Source organism: Chenopodium quinoa, unplaced genomic scaffold, assembly GCF_001683475.1.
Source record: "Chenopodium quinoa cultivar QQ74 unplaced genomic scaffold, ASM168347v1, whole genome shotgun sequence".
In the NCBI taxonomy this organism is placed as follows: Eukaryota; Viridiplantae; Streptophyta; class Magnoliopsida; order Caryophyllales; family Amaranthaceae; genus Chenopodium; species Chenopodium quinoa.
This window is the reverse complement of record NW_018742815.1, coordinates 3360771-3374230: the sequence shown is the minus strand read 5'-3', so window position 1 is coordinate 3374230 and position 13460 is coordinate 3360771. Positions and strand designations below refer to the sequence as shown.

The 13460-nt window shown below is 31.9% G+C and overlaps 3 protein-coding genes across 3 annotated transcripts; all 3 read left to right on the top strand.

Moving 5' to 3' along the window:
- Window positions 1-94: 94 nt before the first annotated feature.
- On the top strand, window positions 95-6454 carry LOC110725773 (probable protein phosphatase 2C 11). Its single transcript, XM_021905244.1, has 8 exons — window positions 95-636; window positions 2303-2445; window positions 2637-2735; window positions 2851-3009; window positions 3537-3623; window positions 4000-4091; window positions 4499-4570; window positions 5789-6454. Exons 1-8 carry the CDS (start codon window positions 401-403, stop codon window positions 5924-5926), a joined length of 1026 nt encoding a protein of 341 aa, XP_021760936.1. The 5' UTR covers window positions 95-400; the 3' UTR covers window positions 5927-6454.
- A 2245-nt stretch (window positions 6455-8699) lies between these two features.
- LOC110725429 (protein FAR1-RELATED SEQUENCE 5-like) lies at window positions 8700-9824 on the top strand. The gene is made up of 2 exons (XM_021904910.1): window positions 8700-9484; window positions 9611-9824. Exons 1-2 carry the CDS (start codon window positions 8700-8702, stop codon window positions 9678-9680), a joined length of 855 nt encoding a protein of 284 aa, XP_021760602.1. The 3' UTR covers window positions 9681-9824.
- A 3-nt stretch (window positions 9825-9827) lies between these two features.
- LOC110725771 (protein FAR-RED IMPAIRED RESPONSE 1-like) lies at window positions 9828-11143 on the top strand. The gene is made up of 4 exons (XM_021905242.1): window positions 9828-10613; window positions 10687-10776; window positions 10863-10934; window positions 11030-11143. The coding sequence occupies exons 1-4, from the start codon at window positions 10050-10052 to the stop codon at window positions 11105-11107; spliced, it is 804 nt and encodes a 267-aa protein (XP_021760934.1). The 5' UTR covers window positions 9828-10049; the 3' UTR covers window positions 11108-11143.
- The last annotated feature ends 2317 nt before the right edge of the window (window positions 11144-13460 follow it).

Sequence of the window (13460 nt, the reverse complement as noted above, 5' to 3'; positions counted from 1 at the left end):
TTCTAACTGTTAATTTAATATTACGTCTACTTATGCACATTCTGATTTCTTATCAGAAAAATGTTGGTCAATTGACCAAATTGGTGAATAAAAAAGACCATCAGTGACAATTTGGTTAAAAAATTAACTCATGCGACAATTTGGTAGAAAAAAAATGTGGATTGGCCGGTTGGTCCACATTTTAATAATCTCCCGCATTGTCAGGTGAAATCTGGTTATCAAAATTCTCAATACAATCTTCTTCCTTTTTACAACCCAGAAATTTCCCTGGAAAATAATGTACTCTCTATGAATCCAACAAGAAAAAAATTAACATTCAAAATATAAAATTCAATCAATCAATCACATTTAATTAATCACACCCAAAAAAAATCAAAACAAAAAAAACTGGTTCAAAGCAATGAACACTGATTCTCTCTCCTCTTCTTCCTATCCTTCTTCTCCTTCTCCTTCTACGTCGTTGTTTGTCACTCCACCATCTTTGGTTGAACTGGGTACTTCTTCTCCGACGATTTCTCCTTCTGGGGATGTTCAATTTTCCCCAAAATCGCCGCCGCGAATTCCACCGCCGATTTCAGGAATTTCCACCATGACTACTCGGGATCCTGATGCTGTTTTCAGTGGTGGTGGTATCAGGTATTTTTCTCTTTCCTTTTTTGATTTTTTAATTCCCATTTTTCATTTTTTTTTTCAATTTTTGTTTGTGGGTAATTTATTTTTGTCATGGGTTTGAATTTTTTTTTGGGTTTAATTTGAATTTGAGTTGAGGAGTTATTGTGGGATGATGCTAAATTTTCGTAGTGATGTATACATTTATTTTATTGGGTTAGTTTTTGAAAGAATTTGTGGGATTGTTATGGTTATCATTGATGCATTATGGACTTATGGTTTAATTTTTATGTAATATTGAGTTAATTAAGTTGTGTATATGAGAAAATTTTGAACTTTTGTTGGTTGTTTTACAAATTTGCATGCTTTCAATTATATAGTATATGAAGATGGAATGGAGTTTTGGGCAAAAGGAGGTGTGGATGTACACATCTTTTACCTTGAAAATGTTATAATTAATGAAGTGTTGACATCGAAAGACCGGGTGTGAGCACTTATTGAAGAGGGGATTGTAATAGTATTGTTCCTGTAATAAATTGATTAGTATGGCTTTGGTGTTTTCATGACTTGTATCAGTTGTATGCGCGTTTGAGTTTCCGGGGTAGCAAATTCATTTGGTCATTGGCTTCTGGAAAGTCTAAGGGGTAAGGAATTTGGAGAGGCTTATGAAGCTGCATTGCACTATTACAGGCTGGTTTTTCATCTTTGGTCTTTTGTACAGTGTGGTTTAGTGTAATGCTTTATGGAAGTGAAATTATCTAATATGTGTTTTGTGTTAATTTGAAATTGCCTGCTATGGCTATTGGCTTCTCTATTGATGTTCAAAAATTATTTAAATTAATGGTTATATAAAATTACTCCTTTCCAACGATTGGCCAGAGTTTTAGGAGAGGCACTTGGGTAATGAGGTATTGTATATTGTATTCCTGTTTTTCTGTTCTATAATATACCAAACAAGCCAAAGGAGAGGCAGTAGGATAATGAAGTATCTGTTCCAACTTTCATTGTTTTATGTGAAGTAATAGAAAACAAGGTTATACAAGTGAACAAGTTTTTACTTCTAGAAAAAATATTAGATATGCCGACGTTTTTGATAGAGATAGTATTAAAAAATGGAATTAGTTATCCAAAATTCTTAAAATCATAAGATTGATGCATCCAATCTAAGGTTTTAACAATACCATTGCCCTTTAGTGCATGTGAGATACTCAACATTTGACATTGTGTAATAGACTAACCTAAGGAGGGGTAGTATAGCTATTCTAGTAATATTAGTTTACTAGGTTAATAGTCCTATAGAGAGTAGAGGGAAAGAAATTATAGGTAGAATTTTGGAGTGAATCCTTTTGAGAGTTGTGACCTCAAGTCACTAATATGAGCTTTGTAGGCTAAACCTATACCCTTTTGTTAGAAACCATTAGCAAGTTTAATATAATTTCAAGCTTTCAACCTTAAATTTCTGCTTATTCATATAAATACACAAATCAGATTGCTAGCTCATCACACATTGGTATGGTACTTAGACACTTCTTCTCGAGCTTTAGGGGAAAAAATCAAAATATAGGTGTGTCTGAAAATTAGACAAATATGTGTCAAATGAGCCTGAGTAATTTACATCGCTTTAATATTATAATTTCCAACATTGTTTAACGTGGCCGAACAAACAACTGATGGAACTTTGTTTTTTTGATAGCTTTTTAACTGGGGAACGCAATGTAAGGTTCAGCTATGGATATTCTACTTTCAAGGGTAAACGAGGCTCAATGGAAGATTATTTTGAGACAAAGATATCTGAAGTTGGTGGTCAAATGGTTGCATTTTTTGGTGTTTTTGATGGTAGGTTCAGACCTTTTTTATTACTCTAGAATTCTAGATTAAATGTCGAGGCCTCTGCAACTGAGATACAAATTTTCTATTTTGTTGTTACCGTTGATGCAAACATTAGCCGTCAATCTCGCCAGAAGGGAGGTTGTGAAATCTTGTATGTAATGTGTCTTTATTCTAATTTGTCACTGTTCCATGTTTAGGTCATGGAGGTCCCAGAACAGCTGAATATCTTAAGAACAACCTTTTTAACAATTTATGCAATCATCCAGATTTTATTAATGATACAAAATCAGCTATTGGTATGTAATTGCTCAACATGCTGGTAAATTTCTATTTTTGCCTACTTTCATAACGTATTTAATCATGGATCACTTGTAATGATGATTTCCTTTTATTTTTCCTTTCATATTGTAGTTGAAGCATTTAAACAGACTGATGCCAATTTCCTCAGTGAAGATATAGGACAACAAAAGGATGCAGGATCAACTGCATCAACTGTGTTGTTGGTTGGTGACCGCTTGCTAGTTGCCAATGTGGGCGACTCCAGAGTAGTCTCCTGCAGAGATGGATCCGGTAAGTTCAATGCCTGAATTTAGTGTATGTTCGTTCTTCTGCATAAAATAAAACAAAATTTGTTAAAAAAAGACAACAGATTATAAGAGAAAAGATGGTGGCAATGTAGCATCAAGTCTAATTATTTTTTTTAATTGTTAAAAGGTTTTATTTATGTCTGAGAGCTTATAATGTCCAATATCTATATACTATATGTTGGACTTGTGTATGTTCTCTTTTTTACTCTGTCGAGAGAAAAAGGGGTGTTAGGATAAATGGAATACAAGTAGAAAACATTTTAAGAATAATGCCACAAAGTTCTATTTATGTTGATAACAGTTGAAAAGAATTCTTTACCATTAGCAAATACTCAAAAATGGAGCCAAAAAAGCCACTTTGTTCACACTTCCTTTTAAATGAAACTGATTGGAACTAGAAATTTATGGTACCCTTAATTCTATCTTCCAAAATATTTACTTGGTGTGAGAAATAAGTTCAAAAGAGGTAAGTTATTAATGATATCTGTATTCATTGTGTTGGGAGTGCAGCTATTCCATTATCAATAGACCACAAGCCTGATAGATCTGATGAGCGTCAAAGAATTGAAGATGCCGGAGGCTTTGTAATTTGGGCAGGTGATTCCATGTCTGATTTTCACAATGAATTAGTAGCTCTTTATAAGTTTATTTCATCAAAATAAATGTTTGTTAACACCTTCGTCTATAAAGCATTTATAAAGCTTCACCTACGTTCTTCTACTGGTGTTATTTATTTCAAAACCATATGATGCTTCATTATGGAATATACTTGTGATTTTAAGTGTAACATCAAATCGGAGTTTGCAAATTTGATCTATTTTCTTTTTGCGTTACTGTAAATCAGTCTTTTGTATGTTTGGCAAAGTTCTTGCAACTGTTGCAAGTAGTATTTCTGGCTTATTGTCAAGCAACACAATGTATTTATTATTAATGATTACTACTGCTTTAACTTTTACTTTTAAAACTTCACTAGGCACATGGAGAGTTGGAGGAGTTCTGGCAATTTCACGAGCATTTGGGGACAAATTACTCAAACAGTTTGTGATAGCTGAACCTGAAATTAAGGTAGTCATCTTACTTTAGAGTTGACATAAAATTTTCAGCTTCACCTTCTCGTTAATCCTGCTACTACCCTTGCCAAGATCATCTAACTTGCATTGTATAGTTGCAATCTCACTACTATCTTGCACATGACCTACCCCATACTTGCTTAGTTGGCTCAACTGCTTAAGAATAGGGTATATAAGGAAATTCTATTCTCTGTTGAACCTTATAAATGATCTTGACTCTTATGTTCTCGAACATACGATGGTAAAAATTGGTCTTTTTGTAACAATCATAGGTAAAGCTATTACTTTAAATTGGTTAATGAGGTTTTCTTACATCTGATAGAGCTACTGTCATGATTTTTTATTTAATTATATTTGCTTGTTTATTTAGTTCACCCTTGTTTCATGTGTTAAAATATCCAGGAACAAGAGATTGATGGTGTAGATTTCATCATTATTGCAAGTGATGGGTTGTGGAATGTCATCACAAATAAGGCAAGTTATGGCAAATTACATCTTTGGCATTACTTACTTTACAGAGAAAATGTGTTAGGGTTGTGATGTTTTGTCTTTTTGGTTTAGCATGGCATAGCCTAGCTTGGTTATGTAGTGATTTTGCCTAAAACCTCCATTATAGGTGCATGTAGGCTCAAACCTGGGAGTGTGTTGTAGGAAGGTTATTGAATACATAAATTTCAAGTAATTGTGGATTTTGCTATTCAGTCAAAGTCTTTTCTGTATGTGACTATTTGTTTGGATATTGTTTGATATGAAGTGTAGTAATTTATAGAAAAGGACTTATCAAAGCAGGGAGTTAACTGAAAGTTTATTTACAATGTTTAACTGGTAAATATTGTGTGGTCGTAATGATAAGAAAAAATTGTGTTGGAAATCAAAGGTGTTGATGCACTTAGTTTCTCTATTTTAAAGTAGGCAAAGAGATGTGTAAATGTTAGAGGTCTAGCTTGGACAATTCTGTTAGAAAATATGACGGAGAAAGATTAGTCATCCACCACTTGCAATTTTGCAAAGCGCTAACCTGCCCTAATCCCACAAAGAAACACTAATTTGACAGTTTGATTTTGATATGCTCTTCATTACAATTATTGATAAGGTTGGGAGTATAATGAGAATGTAAAAAGACTTTTTTTGCCTCTTAATGTGTGAATGGAGCTGAAGTTGCAGTTAGTGCCTAGAAAGTTAAATATTTGAAATGATAATATTGATATAAGGGGAAAGAGGTAATAGTTTCAAGATGGATACATTGCAGTTTTGTTTGGAGATGCGAAAGATGGCATGCGTTCATTTTTTTAATTTTATTTTTTGAAGGATAACGGCTAACAGCGCTGTATCAGGAACCCAATTTTTTTATTTTTTTTTATTTTTATTTTTAGAAGATATTCTATGTAAACTAACTAGTATAAATGAAATCTTATCAGAGTTTCAAATCTTTATCAGTGTTGTGTAAATACAGTTTACATGTGACACTACATAAAGTTGTACCCTGAATAAAATCTGTATTCCTTTGTATTGCTGATATTAAGTTGATTCAGAACCATTTCATCGTCTCATGCTGGTCTCTACAATTAGGAGTGCACAATCTGGGCATCATCTATGTTTCATTGCCCAACATTCGATAGGATTGATTTGCTTGTTTTGCTTAATTCTTTCTAGTCTTTTGTAATTGACTATGGATACACTCTGCGTCTTCAGGATGCAGTTTCACTTGTGCAAGACATAAAGGATGCTGAAGCTGCATCGAGAAAACTTACAGAGGAGGCTTTTACAAGAGGGAGCTCCGACAACATTACATGCCTCGTGATTAGATTTGAAAATGAAGATTCTCAGTAGCATTTAGCTCCCCTGTGCATTTTCTAGGATCTTTATACAAGTACTTGGTAAATTATGTTGCAGGATTCAAAGGGAAGCTGACAAACCTGATGTCTGGAAAAGTTTCTCGTTAGATGTAATTTACCATTCTTTTCAACATTAGAATTGTTTCTACTAGTCTGTAATTGAGTAGGCAGGTCGGGTTCCATCATGCTGGGTATTGTTTCTCTCTTTTTACATTGTAAATCTATTACACCCCTGTAATATTGTGTCATTTAGGGACTTTTTACCGGCCAGCATCTACTACTTGAGTTTCTGGACTTGGTAATGAAGGTCTGTAATAATAGTTATCCACCATAGTTTCTAGTCCAGAAGATAGGCAAGGAATTGTTTAAGAGTTGCATAAGAGCGACAAGACCTATAAATTTGTTCTCTCATTTTTCATGTTTGAACTCTTGATGAAAGAAAAAGCCACACCATGAGAGGAAAACTATGTAGTATAGTGTAATTATAATTATATGCTTCCATGTATAAGTTTTCCATCAAAAATAAGATGCTTTGATATAAAGTTCTAAAATATACTTCGAATCTTATTTTGCATTAATGAAGTTTACCTATTGATGGATTACAATGAGAATTCGACATTTTTCGTTTCTTTCTACAACACCCTGTTTTGATCCACTTATTCTGATTTTATTAAGATTGTTGATGTTTTGATCCACTTATTCTGATTTAATTAAGATTGTTGATGTGGCCCCGTTCACTGTTCAAGTTAATTATCAAATCACCATTTGATAAACATAAAACGTTAAACATGAAGATCAATGGGGGCCGGTCCCATGACCTATATATTGACACACTTTTTGTCGTGTAGGTTGGTTCTAATCAAATCACTTCTAGTTTGAGTTAAATCATGCTAAATCATTGTATTTAAATATATCTAAATCTAAATTAAGCTTAGGAACAAGCCCTAGTTTCGCAATCTCAAATGTTATTAACTTACCATTCTTCCTCCTTTCTACTTGTTTTCTCAATGTAAACAATCTAACAGCATTACATACACCAACCCTAACCAACCATTTACGACAACCATTTCCTACGGCAAAGCCAGTGGATTTTGAAAATTGAAAATTTGATAACACAGAAATTGCTTCAATGATGGAAAGAATATTCAAGGCTGCTTTAATGGATCACCGCTTCGCGACGATATACCAGTCAGCCGAACAAAAGAAACCCTTACTAACTCCTTAGGGAAAGGTATTTCCTAAGTAAAGGAGAGAGAAAGAGGTAAAGAGGAAAAATAATAAAATTACACTGTTATCCGTATTTTATTGGCTAAAAACATAGTTTTAACTTTTTTTTTTCTTTTTTTTTTTTTTTGTGAGGAAACAGCTTTAACCCTTTTGAGAAACACCTAAGGTGTTTCAATTGAAAAACTTTTACTACGACATTTAACCTTAAGTTATTTTTAAATCGGATCGAATTAGTTTTTGACACCTCCATTTCAATACAAATTTTTGCCTAGACTCTAGGGTAGCTAGCTTCTCCTACACCCCCATGCTACTACGTCGTTTTATATTCAAGCCATAAATAATCATTCTGCTATTTTGTTTTTTTTTTTCTTCATCTTTTTTCATTTTTGTTAACTTTCTATTCAAGCAACTATATAATGATTTTCTTAACCTAATTTCTATTTTATTTCTCTCTTTTTTACTTATTTCATTTTCTCTCTCCTGCATTTTTTATTTTTCCCCCAATTTTTCTCTCTCTTCTTCCATGGAAATTTCTAGCTCAATTGTGTTTGATCGTGACTGTGATTCTAGCTTAATTGCTTTTGATCGTGATTGTGATTCTATTTTTCCTGCTGGAGTTGGTTTAGTCGACTCGTTTTCGCAACAATGTGAGTAATTTTTCCCTCAATCATTCGATTTTGATTATGCTCTGTTTTCGCATGTAATAGTTCGATTTTGATTTCATAATTTGATAATTGTATGAACTATAGTTTATATAATGCTCAATTATAATTTTTGGTTTCGTAGTTTTGCTTATTGTATGAATTAAAATCAAAATTATGGTCGATTATAATATTTGATTTCATTTTTATTTATGATTATTTTAATTTATAGTTTGTGATGTATTGTTGTGATTTTATTGTTTTTCTTTGTAATGTTGTTATTCAATTGATGTTTTTCCCAGTTTTCTGCATTTTAATGATTGTCTATAGTTTTATAAAATTTGACATTCAATTAATGCTCATGTATGTTAGATTATATGTACATTTACGTTAACATAGGTGTAATTACTGTAATTTACATTTATCTATGTAATCATAAATGTTCATTTATATGTTTTATTATCATTTTGATATATGTTCATTTATGTAATGATAAATGATCATTAACAGTTTACATGTGGTTATTGTACATTATTGCTATTATTTGTGTTCATTTGTTACATTTTAATATTGCAGTGGAAAAAAAGAATGCTATTTTATTTGAGGAAGCAGCTAGTTCTGAATTTTATGGGAAACAATTTCCTTCTGAAGATGTGGCTTATGAAATGTTTAATGAATATGCATTTAGAAAAGGGCTTTGGAATTAGAATTGGAAAAAGTAAGAGGCGAAGAGATGATTCATTCTCTATGAAAAGATTTATTTGTACAAATGAGGGTTTTAAAGATGATAAGTGCAGGAATAATAGGCTGTATGAGAGACTAAACATAAGGACTGGTTGCTTAGCTTTTGTGCAGTTTAGTATTGACCGTTCAGGTGTATATACATGTACAAGACATGAGATGGTTCATAATCATGAAATGATTCCTGTTGACAAGAGACATTTAATAAGGTCTCAAAGGGATATTTCTAAGGAACATATTAATTTCATTTCTACACTTAGATTGAGTGGAGTTAAAGTTTCTGATTCTTTGAGAGCTTTGAAGAAGGAGGTTGGAGGGTCTCCTAACCTTTGTTTTACAGCTCCTAATGCTTATAATGCTATTTCTGTTGAAAAGAGAGCTAAACTTGGGGGAGGTGACAGCAATCAACTAATCAAATTTTTTGCTAAGAGACAAATTGATGAAGCAAATTTCTATTATGATTTTGAACAAGATGAAAATGGTGCATTGGTTAATTTCTTTTGGAGAGATGGAAGGATGATGAGAGATTATCATTACTTTGGTGATTTGTTAGTTTTTGATACTACTTATAGGACTAACAAATATGGTATGATTTGTGCTCCATTTGTGGGTATGAATCATCATGCAAATAATGGGATGTTTGGCATGGGATTTATACTTAATGAAAGAACAGAATCATTTGAGTGGTTATTTGATACTTTTCTAACTTCTATGGGAAGGAGAAGTCCTATTACTATTATGACTAATCAAGCTCAAGCAATTGCAGCTGGGATAAGAAATATTTTCCCCAAAGGTGTTCATCATAGATTATGTGTGTGGCATATTGAACAAAATTCTAAGAAACACATTGGGGCGTTGAGAGCTTTGGATGGTTTCACTGATTTATTTGGTTATTTACTGAAGTATTGTGAAACTCCACCAGAATTTGAGCATTATTGGAAAAGGTACTTCTGCTTTATACTTGTTTAGCTTCTTAAATAATTTTTACAGAAATGAACATTTAGTTTTTTATAAATGTTTATTTATAATGATCATAACTGTTATGCTTAATGATCATGTTTCATTTACAGAATGTTGTTGAAATATGACTGTGCAAATGTTGATTGGTTGAATGATTTGTATAAAATCAAAGAGATGTAGTGTCCAGCTTTTTCAAAGAAATTTTGGTCAGGAGGTGTGCTTTCATCTCAACGTAGTGAGACAACTAACAAATCAGTTTCTCAAAGGCTTAACAAGACACAAGGTCTATGTGATTTCTATCAAGTGTTTCTCGATGTGGTTCAAGAGTGGAGAAGCGAAGAAAAAGGGAGAGATTATAATACAATCAGAGGTAATCGTCATTTGGCCTTTGCATACATTGGGATTCTTGTTCATGCTAGATCATTGTATACTATTCAAGCTTATGTGCTTTTTGAGGAAGAGTTCATTAAGGGTACTGCTTGTGATCATAAGGATGCTGGTGTGAATTTTCCTGAATATTATTATCATTTGTGGAGATCTGGGAAAGATATGATCAAGCACGAGGTTGTTTTTAATAAAGAAACACATGCAATATGTTGTACATGCATGTTGTTTAGTGAAATGGGTTTGCTTTGTTGTCATGCTCTTCGAATTTATCATATGAATTGTGTACATAAGATTCCAGATGACTATATATGTAAGAGGTGGACTAAGGCTGCTATGTGTAGTCATGGCCTTGATGAACCTACAATGAAAACCAATGTAGTATCTACAAGTGTTTGGAGGACACAAACACTAAGGAAATTTGTTAAGTTGGTAACAAGTTGTCAACACTCTTTGAATGCTAGAGCAGAGGTTGAATGTTATTTCAATCTTTTAAAAGAAAAGATTGAGAGTGTTACTGGTACTATTGATTTTAATGAACCGGTTGAAGGTATTGAAATTGTTGATCATGAAGTTAAGAATCCGGCAAAATCAAGACCTATTGGAGAGAGGAATTATAGGCCTAAGAGTAATTTAGAGAAGGCTTATAACAAAGCCAGGGGTCAGTGGTTGAAGAAAAAGTCAGTATACACTCCTTATAAAAGATCTAAAGGTCAAGCAGTAGTTCAGGTAATAATGCACATTTATGTTTTTGTTATTGATCATTTATGTTCAAGAATTGAACATTTTTTTTTTGCCTTAGGAATTGGACGAGAATGGGTGTCCTATATCTTATGCTAATTCTTTGGCTGATCCTAATGAGTTAATTGTGATTGAAGATCCAAGTGCTCAGGTAAAAACTTATTTTCTTTTTTTTTTATCTGTTTTTATCAAATTCTTTAGAATATAAAACATTTTTACTTTTAATTTTTTTTCAAGGTTTGTAATAAAAAGACTGCCATTGTAGAAGATATCCCTTCAGATGATAGTGTTTCAAATGACTTTGAACAGGTATTATGTAAATGATTATGTATGTAATTGTAGTTGTTCATTTTAGTAGTTTAAGTTGTGATTATAATGTTTTTATAATTTTCATTTTATTATAGGAATATGGATATAGCTCTATGCAATCAAACGTTAATGTTGATCCAGACATATCTTCTATTGTTAAGGTGAAATATTAATCATCTACCTTTTAATTTTGTATAAGGTCATTATGACTTTTGAATTTGATCATTAATTATTTTAATTTTGATCATTAGGGTAAACAGTTGCAATTGCTCATGATGTTGATAATTTTCCAACAAGTTCTCAATTGCCACCAAAGAAACCAAGAAATGTACAATTTCCCACAGTTGTGCATGCTCAAATCAATGCTCAAGCTCCTTCTAAAGTTTCTAGCATTGTTCAAAATCCTCCAAAAGCTCCAAGAAATGTTCAAGTTCGTTCTAGTGTTCCGAAGAAAGTTCAAGCTCCTTCTAATGTTCCAAGAAGTACTCAAGGTTGTTCTCGGAATGTTCAAGTTGATTCTAGTATTTCAAGAAATGTGCATGATGTTCCTAATGTTCCAAGAAGTACTCAAGGAAATTCAAGGAATGTGCAAGTTTCTCCTAGTGTTTCAAGGAATGTTCTACTTTCTCCTAGTGTTTCAATGAATGTTCAAGGATCTCCTACTGTTTCAAGAAGTACTCAAGGCGGTTCTCCACATATTTCAACCAAATATGATAGGTTATTAGCGTTTTTTGATACTAGTGTGGCTAAGAGATTGGCTACAAATGGTAAATAAGAGAGTAAATCAATATGCAATTATGTTTTGGTGTTTAACTATCAACATTTTTAGTTGTCTCAACTTTATAGAGATTCAAGTGCTTTAAGTTTTTTATATTTTGATTTATTAAGTAATTTGAATCTTTTTTTTTCAAACTATTCTTAAATGTTCTATAAATGATTATTTTTGCTTTTGGAAGTGATCATATACTATTTTAAATAGTAAGAACCATTATTAAATTGGAATAATTATATTAGATGATTTAAAACTGGCAATTATAATGTAACACTTTACTATTTGTAAATATTAAAAAGATAATAAAATTTGTCTTTACTTGAACAACAACAAAAACTTATGTCCATACAAATACTGAAAGCAAGTATGATCATATATATGTCTATATATGAACATATTGTATTAAGCTTGTGCAAATCTTCTTGCTGCTCTTCTATTGTTCTGTGACTGCCTGTTTCCTTCATTCAGCATTAGTTCAGCAGTGTATTGTACTCTGAGCTTTCTAATTTGGTTCACCTGTTCCAAGAAAATAATTTATTATAAACATGAACATTAATGGGATATAAATGATCATTATGTATTATAAAGTGATCATGAAGTATATTTTTTTGTTTTGTTGAAATTTACTTACATTGTTTGGTTTTAGGTCACAAACCCATTCTTCATTGGGATCAACAGTGAAAGTTTCTATATGTTTCATAATGTAAACTACACAGTTGGTGTAATCTTCGTTGCTCCTCCACTTCATTTTTTGCAAAACCACCTTATATTTCTCAATAGAATCTGCATCTTCATACCCCAATCCTTTCAAATATTCTGCATATCCTTTTAACTGCAACATATACAGAAAAAAAAAATTCAAAGGATCATATTAATATTGATCATTTTAATTTTCAATATTGATCATTTTGTATAAACAAATTGATCATTTATATATCTATTAAACAATATACTTACCACCAATTGGGGTTGGTTTTTATACTTTGTTGCAATTGTTTAATGTTTTGGCAGTTTCCTGTTGTCAATTATATGCATTGTCTCATTGATATGATCAATGCATAGAAGATAGAAATGTGCATATATGGCCACTGGAAAAAAAATATGTACATAGTACACAATATTATTATATATACACATTAATGTAAATGAACATATTATAATTCCATATTGTTCATTAATACCTGTTGATATCCAACTGCACTCTTGATTTTGTATAACCTCAATTCATTTTTTATTCTTTCTTTGAAGTATGCAATTCTAAGCTCCATTGATGATCCTTCAGGACACACTGTATTTGCATACATAATTTGCTGCAAATAATGCACAAGGATCATTTTAATATTCATAATGATCATCTAGTATAAGTGAATTGATCATTTTAGTACACCAATGTATACATGTGTAATTTCAATAAAGACTTACATGTGGAAATGTTGAAAAGTATAACTTGTTCTTTGACCTTTTTTGATTCAGAAGTACTGCCCATGAATCGATCACATTGTTAACTACTAATGTATCCCCTTCAAGAGTTTTCATCTCTTCCCTATTGATCAAATTCACTCCATCATAGTATAGTAGCTCACTGCAAAATATCAATTTTTTAAATTTTATGAGTTTACAACAAACATAATGTTAAAGTTTTAATGAAGTAAGTGATGTATACCTTTGATCTTTTCCACTATAAGCATAGTCTGTTACAAGTTTGTTCATTGTGTCTTCATCTTTGAACAAATCCTTGTACTTGACCATGTATG

Bases quoted from the DNA above. Each gene is read 5' to 3' on its own strand.
- LOC110725773 (XM_021905244.1), top strand. From the start codon at position 401: ATGAACACTGATTCTCTCTCCTCTTCTTCCTATCCTTCTTCTCCTTCT. The intron at 3,010-3,536 runs GTAAGTTCAATG...TTGGGAGTGCAG, and splicing joins CTCCTGCAGAGATGGATCCG to CTATTCCATTATCAATAGAC. The intron at 3,624-3,999 runs GTGATTCCATGT...AAACTTCACTAG, and splicing joins AGGCTTTGTAATTTGGGCAG to GCACATGGAGAGTTGGAGGA.
- LOC110725429 (XM_021904910.1), top strand. From the start codon at position 8,700: ATGGTTCATAATCATGAAATGATTCCTGTTGACAAGAGACATTTAATA. The intron at 9,485-9,610 runs GTACTTCTGCTT...TTTCATTTACAG, and splicing joins TTTGAGCATTATTGGAAAAG to AATGTTGTTGAAATATGACT.
- LOC110725771 (XM_021905242.1), top strand. From the start codon at position 10,050: ATGATCAAGCACGAGGTTGTTTTTAATAAAGAAACACATGCAATATGT. The intron at 10,777-10,862 runs GTAAAAACTTAT...TTTTTTTTCAAG, and splicing joins TTGAAGATCCAAGTGCTCAG to GTTTGTAATAAAAAGACTGC. The intron at 10,935-11,029 runs GTATTATGTAAA...ATTTTATTATAG, and splicing joins TTTCAAATGACTTTGAACAG to GAATATGGATATAGCTCTAT.